This window comes from Rhinatrema bivittatum, chromosome 1, assembly GCF_901001135.1.
Source record: "Rhinatrema bivittatum chromosome 1, aRhiBiv1.1, whole genome shotgun sequence".
Classification (NCBI taxonomy): domain Eukaryota; kingdom Metazoa; phylum Chordata; class Amphibia; order Gymnophiona; family Rhinatrematidae; genus Rhinatrema; species Rhinatrema bivittatum.
Window position 1 is genome coordinate 446,526,642 of NC_042615.1, and position 27,862 is coordinate 446,554,503.

General features: G+C 46.1%; 1 protein-coding gene across 6 annotated transcripts in view; it reads left to right on the top strand.

Moving 5' to 3' along the window:
* The window catches only part of KDM4C (lysine demethylase 4C), a 1,194,550-nt gene that overhangs the window by 1,151,187 nt on the left and 15,501 nt on the right, over window positions 1–27,862 (top strand). For all 6 annotated transcript variants that reach the window (XM_029605175.1, XM_029605140.1, XM_029605184.1 and 3 more), the window contains one exon: window positions 14,827–14,946. In XM_029605175.1, coding sequence (XP_029461035.1) covers window positions 14,827–14,946 — 120 coding nt within the window. The remainder of the gene's footprint in view (window positions 1–14,826; window positions 14,947–27,862) is intronic.

Here is a 27,862-nt window from a genome sequence, read left to right on the forward strand (position 1 = left end):
ATTAAATGTATCCCTGGAAGCAAGCCCCCACCCAGATGGGTCTGCCTTCTGATTCTTTCTGAGACCCGGGCCATGTCTGAATACATTCGGGAGAACCTGGAATGTGAATTTATCCATCCATCATCTTCTCCGGCAGGCACTAGCTTATTTTTAGTGGCAAAGAAAGACTGCTCTCTCAGGCCACATATCAACTACCGCAGCCTAGGTTTGGATAAGTTCCTAGAGGAAAAATCCATAAACTGCTATTAATTAATAAGCAATAGTAGCTTGAGATTTATTTAATGTTTGGGTACTTGCCAGGTACTTGTAACTTGTATTGGCCACTATTGGAAACAGGATAAAGGCTTGATGGACTCTTGGTCTGACCCGGTATGGCAATTCTTATGTTTTTATATAAATTCACATGCACACATTTCTCAGCTATGGGATGAGGCTGTAAAAAGGGAACTCTGTCTTTGATACCTTAGTCTACCTGTATCTTTAGCCTGTGCCTTTAAGCTTCAGAGCTAATTGTGATTTATAGCATTTCTAGTAGGGATGTGAATCGTTTTTGAACGATTAAAATTATCGTCAGATAATTTTAAAATCGTCCAAAATCGTTAGAGTGCACGATACAATACAAATGCCCCCGATTTATCGTCAGGGGCATTTGTATTGTATCGTTAAATAGGGCACAGGAATTATTTGGGGAAGGGCGGGAAAACCGGCACACCAAAACAACCCCTAAACCCACCCCGACCCTTTAAAACCAATTCCTTACCCTCCCCCACCCTCCCGAACCCCCCCAAAATGTTGTTACCTGGTGGTCCAGTGGGGGGGGTCCCGGCGCGATCTCCCGCTCTCGGGCCATCGGCGCCATTTTGGCTGCCACTAATTAAAATGGCGCCGATGGCCCGATAAAAAAAAAAAAAAAACCCGACCCTTTAAATCGACCCCCCACCCTCCCGATCCAATTCACATCGCTAGGGAGGCCCGACCCTTTAAATCGACCTCCCCACCCTCCCAACCCAATTCACATCGCTAGGGAGGCCCGCGCCGCTAAAAAAAAACAAAAAAAAACAAACCACCTGACCCTTTAAATCAACACCCCCCCCCGACCCCCCCAAAACCTTTTAAAATTACCTGGTGGTCCAGGGGGGCCTCGGGGAGAGATCCAGGGGGGCCTCGGGGAGAGATTTTGTGGCATCAGCTGTTGTAAAAAAAAAAAAATGGCGCCGATGCCCCTTTGCCCTTACCATGTGACAGGGTATCCGTGCCATTGGCCGGCCCCTGTCACATGGTGGCGCGGGCCACTTTACTCATCAGCCCCTGGCCGGCTCCATCTTTAAAGATGGTGCCGGCCATCCAGTGCTCCTACCATGTGACAGGGGCCGGCCAATGGCACGGATACCCTGTCACATGGTAAGGGCAAAGGGGCATCGGCGCCTTTTTTTTTTTTTTTCAGAACAGCTGATGCCGCAAAATCTCTCCCCGAGGCCCCCCTGGATCTCTCCTCTCCCCGAGGCCCCCCCCCTGGATCTCTCCCCAAGGCCCCCCTGGACCACCAGGTAATCTTAAAAGGTTTTGGGGGAGTCGGGAGGGGGGGGTCGATTTAAAGGGTCGGGTGGTTTGTTTTTTTATAGCGGCGCGGGCCTCCCTAGCGATGTGAATTGGAATCGGAAACGATTCCAATTCACATATCTTAACGATCAGATTCCCCCCCTCCCCCAGCCGAATCTGATCGTTAAGACGATCTGGAACACAATTCACATCTCTAATTTCTAGAGCAATTGCTTACCATGCTTGAGGCCCAGCTGGAGTCCCATCACACCTATGGCACTATCTTGTCCACATGTGAGGGCCAGGACAGAGTCCGATGGGGAGGCTTGCCAAGCCAAACGCCACTAGCTAGGCCAAGCTATGTACTCTGTGTTGGCCATTGTATACAAACTCTCTTGTGACACATGCCTCTTTTAGTGTCGCTGTCACACAGAAAATACTGTTTTTCAAGTTCAGCCTACTGCTTCATTGTCAGAAGGAATCCTACGTAGGCATACATGTTTTCTGTTACACATTGACCCAGCCAGAGGAGTAGTGAGTGAAAAAAATATGATGGAGAGGAGAGCAGCATCAAACACTCTACTAGCCTCCCTTCCCTGGACAGGGATGGGGTAAGTGAGGCCTAACAGGCAAAGTAGTGTTGTATAAGGTTTTTCCGAAGCTGGCTGCCACTCAGCATGGTATCCTCGGCTCATGCGGGGACACATGGAAGATCCGGGGGGAGATCCAGAAGTATCTCCATTAATAGCCCATGGCATAGAGCGAGATTATGGAAGACACAACAGAGCAACACTATATCTCCTTTAACATTGTTCCATGTACCGCCTTAGAGCGAAATTGAAGTTTCATTGTAAACCGATATGATTTGTACTTCTACAGGAATGTCGGTATAGAAAAAACAAAAATAAATAAATCTCCTACTTTGGGTGGGGTATACATTAAAGCTCCACCCATTTTGTCCAAACAGCAAAATCTACTTTTGAGACTCCAAAGATGTGTTCGATGACACAGTAGGAAGAACATAAGATCTTGTTGTACCTTGTCTCCGCCGGTGTGTTGGGAATGGTAATGGGGATGTGAAGCTAGGTTCTGCAACCTTACCTAGAATCTCCTGCGGCAAAGACAGATATAGGGCATCAAGCACAGCACAATATCTTGCATATCTGGCTGGCAACCCATAGGGGTAGATTTTCAAAGGGTTACATGCGTAAGATTCGTGTGTAACCCCCGAAAACCTACCCCTGCGCGTACGGAGCCTATTTTGCATAGGCTCGGCGGCGCGCACAAGCCCTGGGACGCATGTATGTCCCAGGGCTTTCAAAAATGGGTGGTCCGGAGGCGGGGCGGCTGTCCGGGGGTGGTCCCAGGGCGGTCCCGAGTCTTCCGGCACAATGGTCTGTGCCGGGGGATGGTGCGCCAGCAGCTGGCCGGCGCGCACAAGTTACACCTGCCTCGGGCAGGTGTAACTTCTGCAACAAAGGTAGGGGGGGATTTAGTTAGGGCTGGGGGGTGGGTTAGATAGAGGAAGGGAGGAGAAGGTGGGGGGGAGCGGTAGAAAAGTTCGCCTTGGAGGGAACGGGGAAAGCCATCGGGGCTTCCCTTGGGCTCGGCACACAAGGTGCACAAGTGTGCACCTGTTATTGTTATTGATGTTTGGATGGATCCTTGGACACTGTGGCAGCTGACTACGCCCACGGGGGGGCAGTCCCGTGAGGGACCACAGTGTCAGGCTAGACTCTGGACACACAAACACAGATTTGAATCGTTTTATTAAACAGTTTTGGAAACCCCCAGAGGTGGCAGTAGTGAGTAGTGGATGTTGTGCCCGGCACGTCTCCCACAGAACGCTGGAACAGAGAATCCTCTGCTAGGCTGTGCTGTAGTGGAAAGAGACTGAGAGTTATGAGTACACAATAAGAAGCATTCAGAGTCCCAGGTAGAATTAGAAGAAGCTCAGAGACAGGGAGAGCAGGCCCTCGAGGAGCGAGTACCTGATCCCTTAGAGCAGAGAGACTCAGATGTATTGTACTCACGGAGCAGTAACAGAGATTCCACTAGACGAGAGGTCTGTCACCGGAACAGAGGGCAGGCCCTCGAGGAGTGAGTACCTGGTTCCAGTGAAGCAATACTGTGGAATAGATGGTAGTTGTACTCACAGATGGAAAATATTAGTGAGGTCTTCCAAGTAGAAAGGTTTGAAGATGCAGGCAGCGACTCAGGGAACATGGGCCCTCGAGGAGCGAGTACCGGTTTCCTGATAGCACCTGAAAGAAGCAGAAGAGGCCCCCGAGGAGCGGATACCCCGTTAGCAAACCTAAAGGGTATAAGAGTTCCAGATAGCACTAGAGTGACAGAGCAGCTTCGGTATGGAGAGCGAATCCCATCCGTAGGGTTAGCGTTGCTAACTCGATGAGCTAGCAAATACTATAGTCTTAAATATGCGGGCAGCGTGACATCATATCAGGGGAGCGCCCCTGAGGTTTGTGCCAACGTGGAAATAAAGATGAGGGCGGCGTGCGTACGCGCGCCCTAAGGTACCTTGAAGGAGCATGGCGGGAGGCAGCACCGGGTAGCGCACACAAATGTACCCTGCGCACGTAAAATTGAAAATCGGCCCCATAGCATGCTATAAGACAGTAGTAACTACCCCATAGCTTAGCCTGAGCCTTAAAAGCCTATTTTCCTACCCTAAGTGCATGCCACATTGTTCTGGAACAGGATATGTCCAAGATAGCAGTAGCCGAGTCTAGCTCAGATCTTCCAGACTACTAAATCGCATCAGGGTATTCCAACCAAATCCATGCCAGGCCCTCACAACCAGCTAAGGCTACTTGTTCATAGCAGTCAGCCAACTTTGAAGCAATACATAAGAGCTGCTACAACTGTCCTAGCAGAAAAACCACTACCTCATGGTCTGATTGGGCAAGCCCCTGCCTGCCCTACAGTATTTCCTCCAGAGATACCAATTTGTGAGCCCTGACACAAGGAATATGCCTTGTCCCCAAAATGCACAGGCCACTGCTTCTAGTTTAGCTGCATGATGGGCATAACTTTTCTTGACCGACATACTGCCTGACACATCACTAACAAGCCACATGTGATCTGGCAGTACCAGTAGTGTGGACACTTCAAGCTTGTGATTAATCAATTAGATTTAAACTGCTCCAAATGGGAGGATAGGAACAGGCCACTTTTGAAAGTGAACACACAGAAATTATATAGTGCCTGCTTACACTCCAAGCTTTATGGCTAATACATTGTTTGCCCTCGAAGATTAGTAGGCCTCTGCATCATGGGGAGAAAAAGGCAGGCCCTGGAGCAGTGGCCTGCAGAGATAAGTGTACAAGCCACTTGTCATATCAGTGATGCCGTTACATCCCCCACCGTCCCCCCCTCCCCATCCAGAGATGGAATAGAGAAAGAAGTATCAGTGATGCCAACTGTCACTGTAGAAGACATCTTCAAAATTTTCACACAGGCTCAATTACCTAAGTACAAAGGAATCATGTGCAGCTCCCGGGTACCTGGCCACCATGTCAAGGCTGAGCATTTGAGCGTCACAGACTATTTGCATGTTGATGGAGTGAAAGAGCCTTCTGTTGTAGAAGATCTCTTCCCTATCACGGTGTGGGATGATGGCCTCTTGAGTGCAGTTGATTGCTTCCAGAACATTGGGAAAATTTGTGAAGGCGTAAAAGCCTCTTTTTAAGTCCATTAAGTCCTGCCTGTCCTGAGAAGATGCTATGTAGTGATTAACGCGGTCAGAGACAGCTATTATGACCTGGTCCAGACAGCAGGAAAAAGTGGTTTGGGACAGTCCCCCCATGACCCCTACTGTTGTTTGGAAGGAGCCAGTTGTTATGAAATGCAGGGTGGCCAATAGTTTGGTGAGGCCTGGCATAGCGTGGGATCTTTCTGTGACCGCATCCAGATGCCCTCAGATTTCATCATATAACTCCAGAATAGCCTGATAGCTGAAGTGATACCTGCTAACTACATAATCCTCTGGCATACCCAGCAATGAGGCTCGGCAAGGAAAGATGCGCTCCCTGTATCTCTTCCGCTGTGACCGCCTGCGTGCCAGGCGCTGCCGTGGGCCCTGACCCTCTCCCTCCTGAGACAGTGACTCGGCCTCCGGTGCAGGGACTTCCTTAGAAGAGGTTGGCACTGACCTTGCCTGTTCTTGTGGTTGTTGTTGTTCCTCTTAGCCTCCTGAAGCATTCAGTATACCCCAACAGATAAACTTGCCACAAACATTATGGGTTTAGGAAGACAGGCCAGGTAAGAACAGTTGTTCTTATTGGGCCTGGTAGATGTGTCTGATAGAATACCTCTTTTTATCACATGCAATAATTGCCATGATGATAGCTGCGATCTGCAATAATGGCCACAGGTGCACAATAAAAAGTTTTTTTCACCATACCGTAAAAAAAAGTGCAGTTATTTCTTACATTAAATCCCATCTTAGGGTGCATTACTCTATCACATTCTGCGCTACCAGACTCTCATTTCCATTAACTCCTCCCCAACTCCTCCCACTTGCATACTAAATGTTAATTTGCATACTAACATGCATTGCAATATTTAGTGCATGCATTAGGGCCTTATCCAAGTGTGTTCATATAGTAGTGCATTTGATTCAAGTGGCTTGTACATCAACTTTGGTACTTTATTTTTAATTTGACCTCTGTGAGATAACGATCCAATCTGTAGCTACTTCCTAAAAGTAGTAGGGCAAGTGGAATTGAACAATTCTATTCATTTTGCATTAACAAGTGAAGCTGTAGTGGAGTTCTACCAACCATATTGGTCTAGAGTCTCACTAGGTTGTGATATCTTTTAAAGGATTAGATTTGCAGAAAGGGCCTGTATGGTCTTGAAATTTCATATAATGCCTTATCTTTTTTTGTATATCTTTTAAAAGGTATCACAATGTACACAAGTGAAACTGCAATACAATTTTGAATGCATGCTTTTTGTAATGGATTGACAGGAAATGCAAAATTCTAGTACAGGTTGGAAGTAAATTGTTTAAACCCCCAAAAAATGCCTCCCTAGGGAAAAAACCAGGACTGGTATGCAATACAAAAAAATCAGAACAGCATGTCTGAGTGTAAGACTATTGTAGGTGCACTTGGCAAAAAAAATCATGGGGTCAATGCCAACTAGTAGAGAGGTGGAAAATGTGAAATTGGGCTTTTCACCTTTGTTGGAAGCTTTTTTTTGCTGTGTAAATTAAACGTTTTGGTAAAATAGTACAATGTACCTTTTTCATTGTATTTACAAGTCCCTCTTCTTGGGAGGTGGGCGGTGGGGAGTTTCAAGCCAGCAAACTGGTGTTGAAATTCTCCCTTTAAAATCAATGGAAAATAGATGTGCAAAGATACTCATTTTATAGAATAAAAACTACTATGAAAAAGAAAATAATAGATGCAAGACAGAAAATTTCTGGGAGTGAGTGTAGACATAGTTATTTTTTGAATGTTCCACTTGGAGGCACTGCTTCTTTAAACAATCATTAATGAAAGGAGTCTGTTAGCAGAGTATGTTTTCAAAGCAGCAAACCAAACTATGTGAACAAAAAAGCACAATGAAGCCTTGTTCAATAAATAATTGATAGAAGTATCAACCTAATTAGAAAATTAACTTCCAGCGTACCAGAACGAAAGATGCAACAGACAATGAAACGGTTTAAAAGATTATTAAGGGGAGAACATTTTCAGTATAACAAAATAAGGCCTATTCTCCACAGTAAATGGAACTCATAAATGAATAATTAGTAAAGGAATCAAACTAGTAAAGTATTTCTTTCTAGTAGTACACAGGGGGGGGGGGGAGGAGGACTTTCAAACAACTCCATGTGGCCCCTTATATTTGCGTATATGGCCACCCGGAAATCTACGACACTATTTTATAATCTGCACGTATGAGGTACATGCAGATTATCAAATATGAGTATGGCTACCCCTTAACATACATGCATATATATGGTACATTTGAAACCTATTTTTAAAACCTATTTTACACATGAAAAATGTGTGACTTGCTTATGTAAAACATGTTTGCTTGTGGAAGTTGGTATATTAAACTCTGCATGTATAATTGAAATCACCAGTTTGCCAAATTCACCAGTTCACCCAGTCCTTCTCCAGGGTATGGAGACCCTCCGAGTTCTTCACTCTGAACTCTTCCTTGTTCACCCAGACATCCCATCCATCAATGGTTGTGCAAGATAATTAGGTTATAAATTACATGAATAAGCTGACAAATGTATAGGGAAGTCTCTTATAAAATAGCAATTTGTGCCTGTAGCTCTGGGACCCACCAAAGATCAACCCTTTTATTTGCATATAAATATGCATGCGAGATCAAAAATATGCCTGTATTTTTTATGTTTTAAAACAGTATGAGCAAAAGTATAAGCTACTTACGAGTATGTATGCTAATTTTACTCATGTAAATGTTTTGAAAATTAATCCCTACGTGACTAGGGGTTTGTTAGATACTCAGCTCGCTATGGAATCACAGATTCAAGCAGTTTTGAAGTTAGTTTTGAATACACTGAGGATTTTATGCAAACTTAAATACATTCTGTTGCTAACTTTCAGATAGTTCTACAGGCCATAGTATTGAATACTAGGGACTACGTCAATGCATTCCCTGTCGACTTGGTGAAAAATAGTTTTCGGGACTTCAATTATTGTGGACTGCTGTTGTCAGGCTAATTACTGTAAAGCCCAGTATGAATCATATTACTCGACAATTAGGTGAACTATTTATTTATTTATAATCATTTATATTCCTCCTATTGCCAGGGCCTGTTCTAGGTGGATTATAATAAAATAAAATACATAAAACACAACAAAATAATACAGCATATAAAACTATACTGGTTAGCTCTGATCTATACTGGTGACCAATTTTAAGATAGGAGCACTTGTTTCTATAGCACTGATGGGTGTGGGCCTTGATACTTAAAAGGATCTTTTACTGCCTCATAGCCTTGTTCTTGCTTTGAGGTGTATAGATAAGTTGCTAACAGTCCCTTCTCATGGTGTACACTTTGTTTCAAACTGACAGCATGCATTTTCTGTTGCAGGGTCAATTTTGTAGAATGCTGCGCCCTTTGCAATTCAGGAGATCCCAGACTAACATTTATTTAGGAAGCAGCTCAAAGCATTTTATTTCTCCCAAGCATTTGAGGTCTAAGACAGACTTGATTTGATTCTGGTTGATTAAACGATTTTGATTTTAGAAATTGATTTGTCTGTGATGTGCATTAGATACTTGTTCTGATTTAAATTGTAATCTGTTCTAAACTTCTTAGCCTGAGTAAGGTGGAATATAAATATTCTTAAATGAATAAATACTAAGACTGTTTCATGTATACCACAAATAGTATACTATGAAATAACAACCAATCATGCTGTTAGGAAAGTGGACCCTTGAGCCGAGATGAGGTTGTTGCTACCTCCAGAGGGTGGCCCCTGGAGGTCCTTGTTGTCGGGCAGCGGTTCTGGGGGAGAAGACCCAACAGGACCTTCACCTATACCAGCCCTCGTTCCCCGCAGGTTGAGCCCTTGGGTACCGGGGCTGGCAGGACTTAGGCGCGGGTCTTCCTAGGCATGGAACAAGTAGGAGAGGATAGAGGCAGTGTCTGAGGAGTCCAGGTGGAGAGGCCGGCGGCGATCTAGCAGAATCGAGTACCAGGCAGGGAGTCAGGGCAGGCGGAGATCAATCAGAGTCAAGTTCCAGGCAAGGAGTCAGTGCAGGCGGAGATCAAGCAGAGTCTACCAGGCAAGGAGTCAGAACCGAGAAAGCAAACCAAGGGATGAGGAGCAAGGCACGAACCAGAGGCAAGGAACAGGAACGCTGGACCAGAGATCAGGAACAAAGCAAGACAGAGTCAGGAATGCAGACAACTCTCAGGAGAGCAGGACCCACTGCTGAGGTGAATTGGAAGCAGAGAGGCAGGGTTTAAATACCCGCCTAGCCTGACGTCATCAGCCCAGGCCGCGGGGAACTTTCCTGCCACGGGCCCTTTAAATCCTGTGACTCAGCACGCGCGCGAGTTGCGCTGGTGGTGGACCATTGGCCCAAGGTGGGGTTGCGCTACCTGTAGGGCAAGCCCCACGGGTCCCCACTGTTGGGAGGTGGAGCAGACCAGGAGATGGAGACTGACTGGAGCTTCGCCAATACCAGCCGTCGTTCCCCGCAGGTTGAGGCTTTGGGTGCCGGGGCCGGCTGGATGTAGGTGGGCCTCCATATATTGTCATCGATGGAGGGATCAAGGTCAGCCCAGAGACAGCAGCAGGGGTGTTGTACAGTCTTGTACTGGACAAAGTAGAGTCCCGGAGACCCGGGCGTCAAAGGAACAAAGTCAGACAGGGAGCAACCGAGCAAGAGTAGGCCAAAGCCTGAATAGGCCAAGTCCAGGACTTAGGCTGAAGAGGCGTCATAGAGCAAGCTTGAGTCAGGGCTGGCAGCAATCTGGAAGTGGTGGCAAGCAAGGCTGAGGTCTGGGTGCAGGGATAGTCTAACGTAGTCAGGCAATGCAGAGGTCTGGGTCTGGAGAGAGGCAACGGAGAAGTCAGGCAAAGCAGAGGTCCGGGCTTGGAGAGAGTCAACGGCGTAGTCAGGTAAAGCGGAGGTCTGGGCTTGGAGAGAGTCACCGGTGTGGTCAAGCAAAGAAGAGGTCGAGATCCAAGAAGGCAATCCAAGGGTAGGTTGGAGAACCAGAACGAGGAAACCAGGAACAGGAGTCAGCGAGGATCAGGAACACAGGAACGAGAAGAATCTCTCAGGAGGCAACGAGTACTTGACCAGCAAGGAGACCTGTTGCAAAGCTAGTGAGCGGAGCCTGGGCTTACATTCCAGTGCTCTGCTGACGTCATCATCCGGGGCCGAGGCTCGCCGCAAGCCCTATTTAAGTTTCAGTGATGCAAGCGCTCGTGCCTAGGGAGGGGCGCAGCGCCAAATAGCAGCGTCTCTCTGTGGGCCAAGCGAAGAGGCCCAACGCGGAGCAGCAGGATTGGTAGGTGGACTGGAGATACCAGGGTCTGTAGCTGAGCTGGAGGCACCAGGGGTGGTCCGAGGACAGAGCCGGTGCCGGAGGCCTACCGCCGCCAGAGACGAGGGACCAGGCAATGGAGTCACTGGAGAGAGGTGAGGGGACTGCGCCACAGGTCTGCCGCAGAAGGCACGCATAACATTTACAACCAGGAAGGTAGTTCAGTACTAGTCTTTGATCTTCTCAGTTGTTAAGAGACCCCAGATGTCTTTTGAGGTTATCTTAACTCTTTATCAGCTCATTGGTGTCAGGGAGTCTCAGGAATGAAGGGGGAAACAAACATGGTGATAATGTCATTACAATCTTTGTACTTAAATTGTAGGTACTATATATATATTGATCTACAGTCATCAATCATTGGGGCCTTTTCTGATCCATATCTCTCTTCATGTTGCAAAGTCTTCCGGGGATCTAGCTAGCTGCCTAAAATTATCTTGTCACATAACAGTGTTGCCTATACATAAGTTGGGTTTATTTATTTTTTAAATTTTTATATTCCACTTTTCACCATGACGGTGAGGCTGGCTGCAGGCTATCGCGGGCATAGCACCGCCATAAAAGGTGGTGCTATTCCCCACGCTACTGTTTCGAACATTATCACAGGCAGCAGTGCAGCCGCTGACTCCTCCCTAACTCCACCCTGACTCTTATCCCTTCCCCCTAATTTTAATGTTACCACCGTGAATAGGCCTTATCGCATATAATAAGGCCCTAATGTTACCACCGCGAAAAGGCCTTATCGCATGCAATAAGGCCCTAATGCACGCAATAAGTCCTTAGAAAATAACCTCCTAAGTTTGTACCTGAAGCATTGGAGGGTAAAGTGACTTGCCCAAGGTCACAAGGAGCAACAGTGGGGCTTGAACACTGGTCTCCTTGTTCATACCCCACTGCTCTAACCACTAGGCTACTCCTAATGTTTGAATGCTGAAAGTTAGTGTTGCTTTGGTAAGGGAGATTTATTGTATTGTAATTGTAATTCATTTTGCTCAAGGCTTTCTGAGGGCCAAACCCACACTCAAAGTGTGTTACAGTAAGCCTAATACCATATAGGTTCCAAGTTTCGTTTTTGCTTGTTTGCAGGGTTTTCTGGATAGCACTACAGCAGTGCACATACATATAATATACATGGTTTTGTAAGTGATTTTTTTACCTCAGAAGAATGTACTTTGAATGTCCTTTTTCATGTAAAATCTATTATTATAAATGCATAATTTTTAATTGTGTGAGGGGAAGGCAGGGTCATGAGTGGAGGGGAGTGTGGCTATACAAAGCTATAAGGTTTTCCTAGGACACCTAATACCCTCGCACCAATTCTGCATGCATGCTTTGCATGCTTGAGATCTCACAAATTTTCAGTAATATTCAGGTCTTGGGGCCATGAAAGCCATTCCAAAACCTTCATCCTTCTTTCCTTTTCTTGATTTTGAGCTATATTGCAAATAGTTGTCTTGCTAAAATATCCAACTTCTTTTCATCATCAGTTTCTTCACCGACTTTGGGGCATTGTCTTCTAGGATATGTCTATATATGTTTCTTCACCTACACATTGTTTCCTTTGCCTGCTATACATCCCCTAAGCATAGTAGATTCACCTCTGTGTTTAACAGTTGGCAAGGTGTTCTTTTTTTCAAATGCATCATCCTTTTTTCTCCAAATGTATATTGTGTGGCTGTGGCTGAACAGTTCAATTTTAGTTTCATCAATCCAAATCATTTTTGTTCCAAAAAGATTCAGGGTTATCAAAGTTTTGTTTGCACACTTTGCATACTTCACTTCATATGCGTGAAGTATCGGTCTTTCTCCCGCATATCCAGCATAGCTCTCTACTCCAATGGCAGGGGGAATGAAGAAAAGTGGATCTATATACCAACAACAACCAACAAGGACTGAATTACATAGTCTGGGTAAACAAATAAGCATGGGTGAAGCTTGCTTATTGCGGCGGTTACTACCCCTAACTAATTAAGCTAGATATTTCACTTAGATGCAGTTCCAACATTGCTCTCTACATTAATGGTGGGGGTGGAAGGGAAATAGAACCAAAAGGTTACTAAGAGCCAAGAGAAACAGATAAGTATGAGGAAAAAAAAAGTGCAAAGCTTGCTGGGCAGACTGGATGGGCCGTTTGATCTTCTTCTGCCGTCATTTCTTTGTTTCTATGGTTTAACAAATACTCAGTTTGTTCTATCTACTTTCAAAACCATGTTTCTATGGTTTAACAAATACTCAGTTTGTTCTATCTACTTTCAAAACCATGGAACACCTTCTGACTAATAGAAGGCCTAATGAGTCAATCAACATTTTGGTCCTTATTAATGTAGCCACCCCTCTGAGATAGGTTAACCTGTGCCAAGGGAGGGGCAGATAAAGAAGAAAAAATCTTACACACTGCTGCAGGTTCATCACAAAGCCCCCCCCCCCCCCCCCCCCCCCCAATATCACACCCGGGACTTGCCACACAAACTCCAAACTAGTGATATTCACCTGGCTTCAACAGCTGTAAATATATGGTCACACAAATCGAGTTTTGGAAAACTTTACTGATAAGCAAGATTAAATGAGAGAGAAAACACTGGCAAAGTGAGAATCCTAAGCAGCAATAACAGTAAACAAGGAAAAATCCTATTCACTGAACCTCTCTTCATACAGGCAATATTCTAGTCTCATTCACATTTAATAATTAACTGATTACCTGGTTGAACAATTTTAACGGTAAATATAGCATAAATATAACAATATTGAATACCCTAAGATTGGTTACTATAAATGTGCACATAGCTTTCACTGGTGGGGACCATTGCTGGAGTTCTGTGGTGGCAAGCTAAAGCTTTATTTTCTTGTCTTTTGTACACAATCCTCACTCAGCTTACTGTTCTGTGACTGATCATCCTGGGCGCGTATTCCCTGCTTGACCCCACCTCCTGGGAGCTGATTCCTGAAGCAGCACAACCCACTGTAGTAATGCAGTTAAGTCAACAAATGCTGGTAACCTGTGTCAGCACTGGTGGGTTTATTTTCCTGTCTCATGAGTTGTCCCTCCAAACAATAGGCTTTAGGACAGGCACATCTAATGGTACACCCCTTCAGAAAAACTCAGTTCTCTTAGCTGTGGGTTTCCAGGTGGAGGAGCAAGGTGTAGTCATCAGATACTATGTCCATTCAAGGTGCCTCTAGTTTCCAGAAATGTCCCTCAGGTCACCATCTCTGGAACTGTTTATGTGCAGGTCCTTCAGCTCACTCAAAGACATGAATCTGCTCTCTTTGTGTCTCATACCGTACTAGCTCTCTCTCGCTTCTGATCTAGTCTAGGAGACTCAAAAGTTCTACAGGAGCCCTTTTTTTTCCTCATTGGTTCATTGTTTTGTCAGCTCTTATTCTCTCCTGGAGTCTGATGACTCCCTATTCTCCTTGCAGTTTCACTCCCACCAGCTCATCTTTGCAAGCTGTTATCCCTTTGGTGGTAGTTTCTGAAGATAGCAGCTGCAAGATATAAAAACAACTGTTTTAACTACGCTTTCTTCCTGTCAGAGCAAGTTTCAAGAGGAGGGCTGCAAAACACTTATTTTTACCCATAACAACTGCTTGATTTTCCTTTTCTTGGTGCCAGGACAATGAGAAGCTGAATATCCAGGCTCAGTAAATAAGTCTAAAGCACTTACCAAACTACCCAGTTTGGCTTCCTGTCAAAGTCCCTAGTAACTGGTATAGTATAGGCTCAGGAGGTGAGGGAGGCATCTTTTGAGAAACAGGTCACATCTACAATGAATCAACTGGAAGGGTGTCCCAAACCTTTACACATCCCCTATTCACTTGTTTTATTATTTTCAAAATCTGCAAATAATAGTAATTTTGAATTAAATATTGCAGAAAGTTGTATTAAATTTGTGGCATGTAGAGGTTGTGTTAACTTCTGTTCACATGAACTGTAGAATTTCTTATGTAATTCAAATGCCTTTTCCAATGTTAGCATGTTGTAATGATTGGAATGTAGTGCAGAGTTTTGAAGAAGTAACTTATGTGGTCCTAAACACTCATAGAACTACATCTTTTTTGTTTGTCCAATAAAAGGTATACTAGCCTTCAAGAATTCTAGTTATTTCAAATGATGAGAATAAAAATACTATCCCTCTATGACATTATAATCCATTCTAGTTAATTAAAAGTATTATTGCTTCTTACTAACTTGAGGCATGCCATGTTTTTTTGTTAAATAGAGCAGAGACTGTCTCAAGCTTGGCCCACCAGGAGAAGGTGAAGTTGTCCAGGTGAAATGGCCAGATGGGATACTATATGGAGCAAAATATCTGGGAACTAATGTGGTTCAGATGTACCAGGTGAGTTTTATTTTGTATATGCTAACACATAGTTGGTTTGTTTGTTTTTTATTGTTCTCACACATTGTGCAGGCAGAAATCAAACATTGTTATATGGGTAAACGCATGTTTAAAGGACAGTTTATTTCCATGCCTCCCCTCCCCCCCCTTTTACTGCAGGCATAAGAAGGCTGGTTAGCTCAGAGAAGGGTAAGTATGGACAGAGATGGAGTTTCAAAATTGCTGATCCCATGAATCAAGATGGATTAAATATAATTCGTAATGTTCTTTTAAAGTTCTGAAAGATCTGAAAATATATCTAGAAATCATTTAAGCCTGTGCTAAGATAAACTAAGTAAGTTTTACTTGAAGAATAGTTTTCAGGCTAATTTCTTTATAGTGAGCCAATCACTCTAAAGCTGCATGAGGACATGAGCTATCAGTGGACAGCTCCAGAGGAAGGCGAGAGGATTCAGGCCGCCACAGCAAAAGAGCATTGAAAAGGAAAGAATTGAAGTCTAAAATATTTGGATATATGCCGTGTTGTAATAAAATATTTAGAAGAAACAAATTTGTTCAGAAAAAAACAGGTTGTTCATATAATTTGGTGGACCACATAGAGGTGAAGCAGCATCTAAGCCAACAATAACTAGATGGATAAAGGAAACGAGTGCCACTGCCTATATTTTGTCTAATATACAGATGTCAGAGAATATTAAAGTTCATTCAGCAGGGGTTCAAGCATCATAATGGGCAGAAGTAGGGTTAGTATGTCCTGAGATTTGTAAAGTAACCACATGGTCTTCTTTACATACTTTTACCAAACATTACAGGTTGGATTTTCTCACTAAGGAGGACTCAGCTTTTGGAGCAAGGTTCCTTACAGCTGGTTTAACAACATCCCAGCCAGAATATTTGGTGGGAGAGGAAATCTCTTAAAAGTAGAAATTCATTCAGTTCTTTCTGGTACATATGACAATGCTAGAAACCACTATGCAGGTGCTGATATGCCTTTCCTGCAGGTATGTTTTAACAACATAAGAACGCTGAACCAAAGGAAATAGAATAGTACCCTTCCTTGGTGGTGGTACCTTCCTGCATGAAATATGCATCAGCATCTGTACAGTGTTTTGTGTCACTATCATATATACCAGAAAATTGAATAAATGTTCTATCATATGTACCAAAAAGCAATGAGCAATACCCACTGCCTCCTTACAGTTATACTCCCCTATATTCCTCATCCCCCTCTGCAGCTTTTCTTAATTTCCTTGGGTCTGCTTGAGCTCCTTTTCATCCCTCCTCTGCACAAGAACCTCATATCTCCTTCCTGCAGCAGTGTTATCTGCCATTTGTCCTGCCCCTCAGCATTGATACAAAAGTGAAGCTTCCCCTTTGTCTAGCAGTACCCTCTGATTCTTTTCCCCAGGCATTTCCACTCCTCTTTCTCTCTTTCCTCTTTTTCCCCATTCTTCTCTGTTCACTTCCCCCTTTTCTTTCATGCTCCCTTTGCTCTCTCTCCACTTCCTCTATTTTCTCTCCTTTTACTCTCTCTTTTCCCTTCCCCTGTTGTTCTCTCTCCTGCTTTGCTTTCTGTCTCTTCCACCCCACTTCCTTTGTTCTTCGCCTCTCCTTACCTTTCCCCTTTCATAGAAACATAGAAACATAGAAATGACGGCAGAAGAAGACCAAACGGCCCATCCAGTCTGCCCAGCAAGCTTCACACATTTTTTCTCTCATACTTATCTGTTTCTCTTAGCTCTTGGTTCTATTTCCCTTCCTCCCCCACCATTAATGTAGAGAGCAGTGATGGAGCTGCATCCAAGTGAAATATCTAGCTTGATTATGTTACGCTTGGGCTCCGGTCAGGAGGCGTGAACACCACCCAGCAGGGTGGCTCCAGGAGGAGAGAGACAGGAAGCTAGAAACAGAGTCTGGTTCCAGGCTGGGTCAAGGCAGGCAGCAAAAGCAGTGTCTAGTTCAGGCTGGGTCAGGGCAGGCGGCAATGAGCAGAGTCTAAGTTCAGGCTGGGTCAGGGCAGGCGGCAATGAGCAGAGTCTAAGTTCAGGCTGGGTCAGGGCACAGTAAGCAGAGCAGGGCAGGTCAGAAGGCCCGTAGGCCACACACACACAGAAGGCCCGTAGGCCACACACCATAAGCGGGGCAAGGCAGGTCAGAAGGCCCGTAGGCTCCACACACACAGACAGAAGGCCCGTAGGCCATACACCATAAGCAGAGCAGGGCAGGTCAGAAGGCCCGTAGGCCACACACACACAGAAGGCCCGTAGGCCACACACCGTAAGCAGAGCAAGCAGGTCAGAAGGCCCGTAGGCCAGGTGAGAACAACGAGGAAGGAGGCCCGAAGGCCACGCAAGGCAAGGCAAGGAAAGGCCCGAAGGCCGCGCAGGGCAAGGCAAGGAAAGGCCCGAAGGCCGCGCAGGGCAAGGCAAGGAAAGGCCCGAAGGCCGCGCAGGGCAAGGCAAGGAAAGGCCCGAAGGCCGCGCAAGGCTAGAGCAGGGAGCCCAGGTGAGCTCGATGCCGAAGCACCGAGGCAACTGTCAGGCAGGGTTATAAGGACACGCCCAGAGCACAGAGTGGACAGATAAGATGGACTGGGCCTGTCCGGAAAGCCAGCACTAGAGGGACCCCTGGTGGTGAGGCGGTTGCACTGCAGCCAAAACTGTAACAGATTAGTTAGGGGTAGTAGGGGTAGTAACTGCTGCAATAAGCAAGCTACACCCATGCTCATTTGTTTTTTCCCAGACTATGTTATACAGCCCTTATTGGTTGTTTTTCTTCTCCCCTGCCGTTGAAGCAGAGAGCTATGCTGGATATGCATCGAAAGTGAAGTATCAGGCACATTTGGTTTGGGGTAGTAACCGCCGTAACAAGCCAGCTACTCCCCGCTTTGTGAGTGCGAATCCTTTTTTCTTCTCCCCTGCCGTTGAAGCTATGCTGGATATGCGTGAAGTATCAGTTTTTCTTTTCCCCTGCCGTTGAAGCAGAGAGCTATGCTGGATATGCGTGAAGTATCAGTTTTTCTTCTCCCCTGCCGTTGAAGCAGAGAGCTATGCTGGATATGCATCAAAAGTGAAGTATCAGGCACATTTGGTTTGGGATAGTAACCGCCGTAACAAGCCAGCTACTCCCCGCTTTGTGAGTGCGAACCCTTTTTTTTCTTCTCCCCTGCTGTTGAAGCGGAGAGCTCTGCTGGATGTGTGAAGTATCAGTTTTTCTTCTCCCCTGCCGTTGAAGCAGAGAACTATGCTGGATATGCATTGAAAGTGAAGTATCAGGCTTATTTGGTTTGGGGTAGTAACCGCCGTAACAAGCCAGCTACTCCCGTCTTTGTGAGTGCAAATCCTTTTTTCCACATTTCCTCTTGCTGTTGAAGCTTAGAGCGATGTTGGAGTCACAGTAACCATGTGTATGTTTATTGAATAAAGTTATTGTCTCCAGGCAGTAGCCATCATTCTGGCGAGTCACCCACTCTTCATTGGCGGCCTCTTGACTTTATGGATCCACAGTGTTTATCCCACGCCCCTTTGAAGTCCTTCACAGTTCTGGTCTTCACCACTTCCTCCGGAAGGGCATTCCAGGAATCCACCACCCTCTCCGTGAAGAAATACTTCCTGACATTGGTTCTGAATCTTCCTCCCTGGAGCTTCAAATCGTGACCCCTGGTTCTGCTGATTTTTTTCTTATGGTAAAGGTTTGTCGTTGCCTTTGGATCATTAAAACCTTTCAAGTATCTGAAAGTCTGTATCATATCACCTCTGCTCCTCCTTTCCTCCAGGGTGTACATATTTAGATTCTTCATTCTCTCCTCATACGTCATCCGATGAAGATCCTACACCTTCCTGGTTGCCCTTCTCTGTACCGCTTCCAACTTGTCTTTGTCTTTTTGTAGATACGGTCTCCAGAACTGAACACAGTACTCCAGGTGAGGCCTCACCAAGGACCTGTACAAGGGAATAATCACTTCCCTTTTCTTACTCGATATTCCTCTCTCTATGCAGCCCAGCATTCTTCTGGCTTTTGCTATCGCCTTGTCGCATTGTTTCGCAGACTTCATATCATTAGACACTATCACCCCAAGGTCCCTCTCCTGCTCCGTGCACATCAGCCTTCCCCCCCCCATCGAATACAGTTCATTCGGATTTCCACTCCCCATATGCATGACTTTGCACTTCTTGGCATTGAATCTCAGCTGCCATATCTTCGACCACGCTTCCAGTTTCCTTAGATCCCGTCTCATTCTCTCCACTCCTTCCGGCGTGTCCACTCTGTTGCAGATCTTAGTGTCATCCGCAAAAAGACAAACCTTACCTTCTATCATTCTTTATGCTCTGCAGAGACATTCTTTATGCTCTGCAGAGACATTCTTTATGCTCTGCAGAGACAAACCTTACCTTCTATCATTCTTTATGCTCTGCAGAGACTAGAGTAAACATACCATGGTACCACACCATTTAAGTGATGCAAGTAGCCACAGAGGAGAGTAGGAAGTGCTTGTCTCCTGCAGTGCTATGCCTAGTGCCTGTTGCTATCTGTTGGTTGGTATACAGCACTTGAGAGCTAAAAGGCCACAGGGCTATAGAGGAATGCAAGAGCCAGCAGCACCTGAAAAAAGAACTTCGATATCCCATGTGTTGCTTATAAGACTGACATACAAGCTATGAAAGGCAGAATAGAAATCGCAAATTAAAATATTAAAACCCGCTTTGCGCTGTAGAGGCACTGAGTTTACAGTACAGTGCCAGCATCAGTAGGCCCAGAGAACTTGAGAGTGAGAGTTCTGGTTCCAGAGACTGTCGGTCAAATGTGGAGCATTGCTACATATGTACATTATCCCGGTAATGCATCTAGTAGGTTTAGCTGACCATATTTTGGGCATCTTAGGTTTTTCAACTGTTCTCTGTATTCTAATAGATGAAATTCTGCAGTTTGGCCAAAATACAGGAAAAGAATTAGCAAAATATATTGTGATGGAATTTTAGAGATGACTGACCAAAAATGTTCTAATTTACATCTGGTCACTTGGCTGTGGGTATACAGACAGGTAGAAAAGTACTACAATTATATAAATCCTTGGTTTCTAAATTGCTAGAGTAGACATTCACAAATATTCATGCCTGATGGGTAATGCTTTCAGCAAAAAAGCTGTCAGTCGCTTCTGAAAAGATGTAAATGGTTCAAAGAGTCATTGAGTATTTTAGCATTCCCCACACCTGACTGAATTTCGTTTCTCATTTTCTGCTAAAGGGGTTCATGTTGGATTAAATCTAAAGCTAAGTATGATAAAGCTTTTCATCTCCTGACTAGAGCACTTTCAGAAATACTATCGGGTTCATTCTAGTTTTGGTAACTTGCATTTCCTTTAATGTCACTCAAGCTGCCTTCATTCCTCACAGCCTTCAAACATAAGACATTCAATTAATTTCTCCTGCCTGTAAAATCAGGGGTAAGCACACACACAAACAGAAAAACATCATGAAAAGCTTTTATTTTATATAAAACTGGAGATACATGAATTTGCATAGTTTTCATCATAACTGTATTGTAAAAATGGTATATTGGATCATGCTTTTGAAACATACATACATATCTAGGGCTTCTGATTTTAGGTGTTTAAAATTATAAATTTAGTTGTTTATTTTCAAGCTAATTAGACTTAGGGGATACCAAATCTCTGTGGGGCGGATTTTAAGAGCCTTGCTCGCCTAAATCCGCCCAAATCCGGCTGGATTTAGGCGAGCAGGGCCCTGCGCGCCGGTGAGCCTATTTTACATAGGCCTACTGGCGCGCGCAGAGCCCCGGGACTCGCGTAAGTCCCGGGGTTTTCGGAGGGGGGCGTGTCGGGGGCATGTCGGGGGGCGGGACCGAGCGCAGCGGCGTTTTCGGGGCGTGTCGGGAGCGTTCCGGGGGCGGGCTCAGGGGCGTGGCTACGGCCCGGGGCAGTCCGGGGGCATGGCCGCACCCTCCGGACCCGCCCCCAGGTCGCGTCCCGGCGCGCGGGGATTTACTTCTCCCTCCGGGAGGCGTAAATCCCCCGACAAAGGTAAGTGAGGGGTTTAGACAGGGCCGGGCAGGTGGGTTAGGGAGGGGAAGGGAGGGGAAGGTGAGGGGAGGGCAAAGGAAAGTTCCCTTCGAGGCCGCTCCGATTTCGGAGCGGCCTCGAAGGGAACTAAAATCCAGCGTTTAGACAGGGCCGGGCAGGTGGGAAGGGAGGGGAAGGTGAGGGGAGGGCAAAGGAAAGTTCCCTTCGAGGCCGCTCCGATTTCGGAGCGGCCTCGAAGGGAACTAAAATCCAGCGTACTTTTGTTGGCGCCTGGAGCGCCAACAAAAGTACGCCTATTCGCGGTATTTGAAAATCTACCCCTGTGTTTATCTGTGTTTCTAGCTCACAGATACTATTGTCGGGTACCTTTTCCAGGTGAATGAGATACATATATTTATGCAGCTCAGGATTTGTCAGTGTGGAAAAGGCACAAAAAAACAAAATGGAGGATCCAGAGTAGGCAAAGGAGGGGTGAGAGAGTACTGGGGGAAGTGGTGTTTTCTGGTGTTTATCTTATAAACACATATTTTATTTTTTTTGCATCGAAGGTGTTTTATTGGGGTTTATCAGTTAAAACCTAAAATCAGAAGCCCCAATTATAACATCTATGAATCTTTTCTTAATAATAATAATGTGGTTAAACAGCAATGCCTCTTTTGTCTTTGTGGTATTACAATTCCAGAATCCTATTTTACATGCTTACCTTGACTAAATTTTCAAAAGTATATAGATGGCCATTTGAGTCTGACATGAAGCATCTGAGGTTAGATGGCTAAAGAGTTAATTTTAAAAAAAACCTTTAAATGTTCAATCTTAGAACTGAAAATCCCCCATTTAGATGACTAAATTAGAAGCTAATTTTCAAAATGGTAATTGCTTATATGTTAAACATATACTGGAGTGAACTTACATATCCATGTTCTTTAATTAGCATTTACTGTGTTTCTGTAAATATACATTTTTATACATTTAGACATCTTTTTTTTGTAAGGCACATCAAAGAAGCATTATTAGGCAAGTCAGCAAAATCAAATTTACTCGCCAGAAAATAAAAATTCAAATGTTCAACCACCATTCTATATAATATATAAAATACTGCAAACCATCATTATAAAAAATAATGGTACATTTTATAGCAATCCTGCATTGGTATAAAATAAGAGATGACTACCTCTAGTAAAGAAAATTCTTAACTATAGCAACTAAAAAAGCATAAATGTTTATTTTATCCTACAAAAAGAGGCCTTGTATTTCTTTTGTTTTAAGAATGTTATGAATTTGGATAGCATTCACAACATATTAACTATAGAGAATAAATTGTGCAATTGACACACAAGAATACATTGATATAAATCCACACAAAGTAATAGAGTTTGAAAATGGATACATATTTAAAATATATATTTTGTTCTCATGGCTCTAAGTCAGTGTGCAGATGAAGAAACATTTCCAGGGCCATCCAAGACTATAGTCCACAGATAAAAAAGATCCATTCTGTTTTCCAGATATAGCAAATGAGCTCCAGTTCCAGAAATGTTGCAGTCATGTATCAGAGCTGAATTCTAATCATGATGAAGAAATAACCTGGGCAGCCACAACTAGCTCATTGCAAGGTGCTTGGGAGAGCACTCCACAAGTATTTGGAATAATTAGGCTGCAGCTTTTATTATTAATATCAACAAGGTTTTAGCAATGACCTAGGAACCTGAGCAATAACATTTCTCCCAGGACAGGCAGGATGGTATTCCTCACATATGGGTGACATTATCAGATGGAACCCTGTGACAGAATACTTTTGTCAAAGTTACTAGAACTTTGACTGGCACACTGAGCATACCCAGCATGCTACTAACCCTGTGGCCACACGTGGTCTCCCTTTGATCTCTTTTTTTTTCCGTGCAGCAAGTTGTCTCGCGGTTTAGGAGCTCTGTGAGAAATTTCCTCACACTTTTCCTCATGGAAAAATTTGAAGTCAATCTTCCTAATTTCACCCTCACTGGGGTCCCCCATCGTGTTCCGTTCCCCTCCGACACTCGGTAAGTGTTTTTCCTGCGATTTGCGGTCAGTTCCCGGCGGCATACCTCTTGGTGCCTGACGGTCACTGACCGCGTGCCACTTTTTTTCGGCATGGCAACCAGGTTTAGAAAATGCCCCGAGTGCCCGAGGACTATCTCCGTAACGGACCCGCACAATGTTTGTGTTTTGTGCTTAGGGCCTTCGCATGACATCTGTCGCTGCCCCAGTTGCGCACAAATGATCCCCAAAAGCCAGCGTGCTCGACTGGAGAAGATGGAGCATCTGTTTGCTTCAAAACGCTCTGATCCATCAACACCAGCATGAGTTGCGCCATCCGGAGAGGGTCCATCTACTTCGGAGACGCCCCTCCAGTAACACCGTGGAGTGGGTGACCATCTATCACAGACCCCTTCGAAGACATCGGCATAATCATCCTAGGTGCTGGCGAAGGACAGGACCGAGCACCAAGGGAAACACCGTCACCAGCACTGACACACATCCCCATCCAGTGCCGGCACTGATACCGCAGCGGCATCGATTTCCACCAAAGCCACCTACGTAGAGGGCCTGGGAAGAGTAGCCCCCATCTTCCTCTGGACCCGGGACCCCGAGGCGTTCCCCATCGATATCGGTGCCGGGTACTGAGCCTCCGCAGACTCCTGTGGAGGCTCCAGTAACGCCAAGCCTGCCTCCTACCCCTGGCACAGTGTTGTCCACACCAGCCTTTAGGGAGGAATTGGACAGACTGGTCCAACTAGCAGTGCTGAATGGCCTTCGGGGCTTCCAATCGCCACCGGTGCTGGCCCCCATACCGGCACTGGAACCGACACCCTCGATGTTAGGCTTCTCGAGCACTTGGACACCCTTATCGGTGCCCTGCCAACTCAACCCGAGCCACTGGACACACTGGCACCGAGTCGACCATCGAGGCCTCCACAGATTCCGATTCCCAACCTGGGATCCTCGGAGGAGGAAGAGGCGACTTCCGGCCCGATCCCTGCATGAGACCCACTGATGCGGGAACCCGTTCTAGGACCATCGGGGCTGTCGGTGCTTAAGTGCACCTCATCTACCTTGATGCCAGCACCGAATCCTTCGATGCTGGTACCACCTCCATCGATACCTTCCCACCCTCTCGGCTTTGGCACCCTGCCTCCGTCAGGAAGCCCAGCAGGAGAAGGAGAAACTGCCTATGATCCATGGGAGGATGCATCCTCGGACTATTCCTCTCAAGCTTCCGATGAATTGCTCTTCACCCCCGGAAGAAAGGTGTAATTTTCCTCTGGAAGACCTTTCCTTTGCCAGTTATGTCAAGGAGATGTCTGAAACTATCCCATTTCCACTGGTAACTGAGGAAGACGCTCGCCACAAGATGTTGGAGATCTTACAGTTCATAGATGCTCCAAAGGAGGTAATGGCAATACCAGTGCACAGAGTTTTTCTTGACCTCTTGTACCGCCGGGGGGCCATCCGGGTACAGTACCTCCAGTCAACAGAAAGATGAATGCTACATACCTAGTCCAACAAGCTCCAGGATTTCAGAAATGCCAATTGCCCCACCATTCCGTAGTGGTGGAATCAGCCCAAAAGAAGGCTAAAAGATCCCATCCACACTCCTCTGCTCCTCCTGGAAAGGAACAGAAGGTGTTGGATGCATTGGGGGCGCAGAGTCTTTCAAGGGTCCATGTTAATAGCGCGAATAGCAGCGCACCAATTATACATGACCCAATATAATAGGAATCTCTGGAAACAAGTCCAGGAATTCGCAGACACTCTACCACAGCAACATCAAAAGACCTTGTCTCCATCCTGCAAAAAGGATTGGAAGCAGGTAAACATGAGGTTAGAGCTGCTTACGACTCTTTCAAAACAGCATCCAGAGTCTCAGCAGCAGGCATCAGTGCTAGACGCTGAGCCTGGCTCAAGGCCTCAGACCTACACCTGGAGGTGCAGGACAAACTTGCAGATCTCCCTTGTACAGGAGAAAACCTGTTCAGGGACAAGATCCAAGATGCAGTGGCCCAGTTAAAGGACCATCACGAGACCCTGCATCAGCTGCCAACTATCACCTCATATACACCCTCCGTAGCCCGCAGGGGCACACGTAGGGACACCAGGAAGCAATTCTATAGACCACACAGGTATTATCCTCCCGCATCCCGTGCTCGATCAGCTTCTACCTCTCAGAGAGGACATGCATGCCAAGCGAGGACTCCTAGAGCACAACCAGCTCCACAAGCTGGTCCTGCTACTGGATTTTGACTCCTTTCCAGCGAGCAGCAGCCACCCCCCACTGATCCCACAACCCAGTTCACCAGTGGGAGGCCGCCTTTGCCACTTTGCAACCAATTGGTACCAATTACTACGGACCAATGGCTCCTGTCCATCATAACCCACGGTTACTGTCTAAATTTTTCAGCTGTACCTCTGGATTCCCCACCCATTCCAGCGGGGAGCCAGGACGATCACACAATACTTCTCAAGTTAGAGCTCTCGATTCTTCTGTCTGCCAGGGCCTTAGAACCAGCCCCCTTGACTCAGCAGGGAGAGGGTTCTAATCCTGGTATTTTCTAATCCCAGATAAGACCGGCGGCCTCCGGCCTATTCTGGATCTCCGTGCCTTAAACACATTTCTTCACAAGGAACAGTTCAGAATTGTGTCCCTTTACAGAATTACAATTGTAATTGATATGTTATTTGAAATCTCTTTTCTTATGAAATATGATTGTAATAATCTGAAATGGCAAAATTAAAAATTAAAAAAAAAAAAGAATCGTGTCCCTAGGCACCATGCTCCCTCTACTACAACAGAGGGATTGGCTCTGCTCTCTAGACCTTCAAGACGCTTATGCCCATATTGCAATCTTCCCTCCTCATCATAAATACCTGCGATTTGTAGTGGGACACGGGCACTACCAATATAAGGTACTGTCATTCGGCCTGGCCTCAGCACCCCGAGTGTTCATGAAATGCCTGGCAGTCGTGGTTGCATAGTTACACCACAAGGGCGTCCATGTCTTTCCATATCTAGACGACTGGCTCATAAAAAGTCAGTCCAGACAAGGAGCCCTCGACTCCCTTGGTCTCACTATACGGCTTCTACACTCATTGGGATTTCTGATCAACTACCCGAAATCCCACTTGACACCGTCTCACCATCTCTCCTTTATAGGAGCAGACCTGGACCCCAGTGTGGCCAAAGGGTTCTTACCCAATGACCGTGCAACCACGCTGTCCAACCTCGCCAGCTCTATCTGGCGTCAACCAACAGCATCAGCTCACCAAGTACTTACGTCACTCGGCCATATGGCGTCAACAGTCCACGTCACTCCAATGGCATGCCTAGCCATGAGACTGAAACAATGGACTCTCAAATCTTAGTGGCACCAAGCCACTCAGCCGCTTTCGTCCCTTGTCCACATAACCAACCAGCTTTGTCTGTCCCTTACTTGGTGGATGCACAAGGCCAACTTACAAACTGGTCTTCCCTTCAAGCAACCAGCTCCTCAGGTGACCTTAACCACGGACACTTCCAACCTAGGTTGGGGTGCCCAAGTCAAAGGCCTTCAAACCCAAGGGACTTGAACAAAAGCCGAAGCGACCTATCAGATCAACTTTCTAGAGCTTCGAGCAATGCAGTACGCCTTTTATGCATTCAGGGACTGCCTACCCAACAAGGTCTTCTTGATGCCAACAGACAAACAAGTAGTTGTTATGTTTTTGTATAGATAAGAACCCTGGGTCGAGATGAGAGATGTCTCTGCCCATAGGGAGGAGCCTGTGGGCCTCACCGTCAATGGGCGTGGTCTCAACGACGTAGGACACAGCTGAATGATAGACTTTATTATGAAGGAAGGAAAAAAAAAACCCCGCAGAGAGGGGACTGCGGATAAGTATAGTTCTGAGAAAGGGTATGCCCAGGGTGATATAACAGATGTGAAGATCCTGTAGTGGCCCGCGGAGCGGGATACACCAGGAAGTCCCTTCGGTCGAGTAGATATTACCTCAGAAGTGCAGATCCGGTAGTGGCCCACAGAGCGGGATACGCCGAGGATGACTGTACTGGAGATGATGATGAACAAGTCCAAGGTGCAGGAGCCCAGAAGGGGATCTTGTAGTTTGTATAGCAATACCCTGCAACATAGGGTATACTGGAACAACTTCTACTGAAGAGGAACGGTAGTGGCCCGAGGCATGGCGTACACCGCAGAGAAGCTTCAGTAGGGCTGGTATCGCTGAAGTCTGAAGAGAGGTACTCACAGTGGTAGTTCCAGGAGAGTGACCTGAGAAGTGGGTCAGGTCATAGTCCAAGGCAGGAAGGCCTTCCGAGGACTGGACAGCCAGGAACGCGGAAGGGCCCCCGAGGAGTGGGTACCCAGAGCGTCCACACACCAAGAGCAAGTCTGGAACAGGAAGTCCAAGAATGGAGCGGATTCAGCAACGAGGAAACTCTTTGCTGACTCGTAATAGCAGAGGGCTGGTTGGCTTAAGTACAGTAGCAAGTTGACGTCATTGGGAGGGGACACCCCCGAGGTTCCCGCCATGACATGCACAAATGAGGCCCTTGTGTGCGGGCGCACAACTTTGGTGATTCCGGAGACAAAATGACGGTCGGCAGCACCCACGCCATTTCGGGGACGCCAGGGAGGTCGCGTTGGTTAGCAGAGGCTACCATTCTTCCTAGGATTGATGGTGCAGGGAAAAAGGAGGTGAGCATGAGAGGTCGCAGCCGTCTGCGACCGATGGGCGTAACAGTAGCAGTGTGGTACCTGAACAAGCAGGGGGGCATGGGCTCTTATCTGCTCTGCCAAAAAGCGGCGCAGATTTGGGCACGGGCCCTGTCGCATTCCATACTACTGC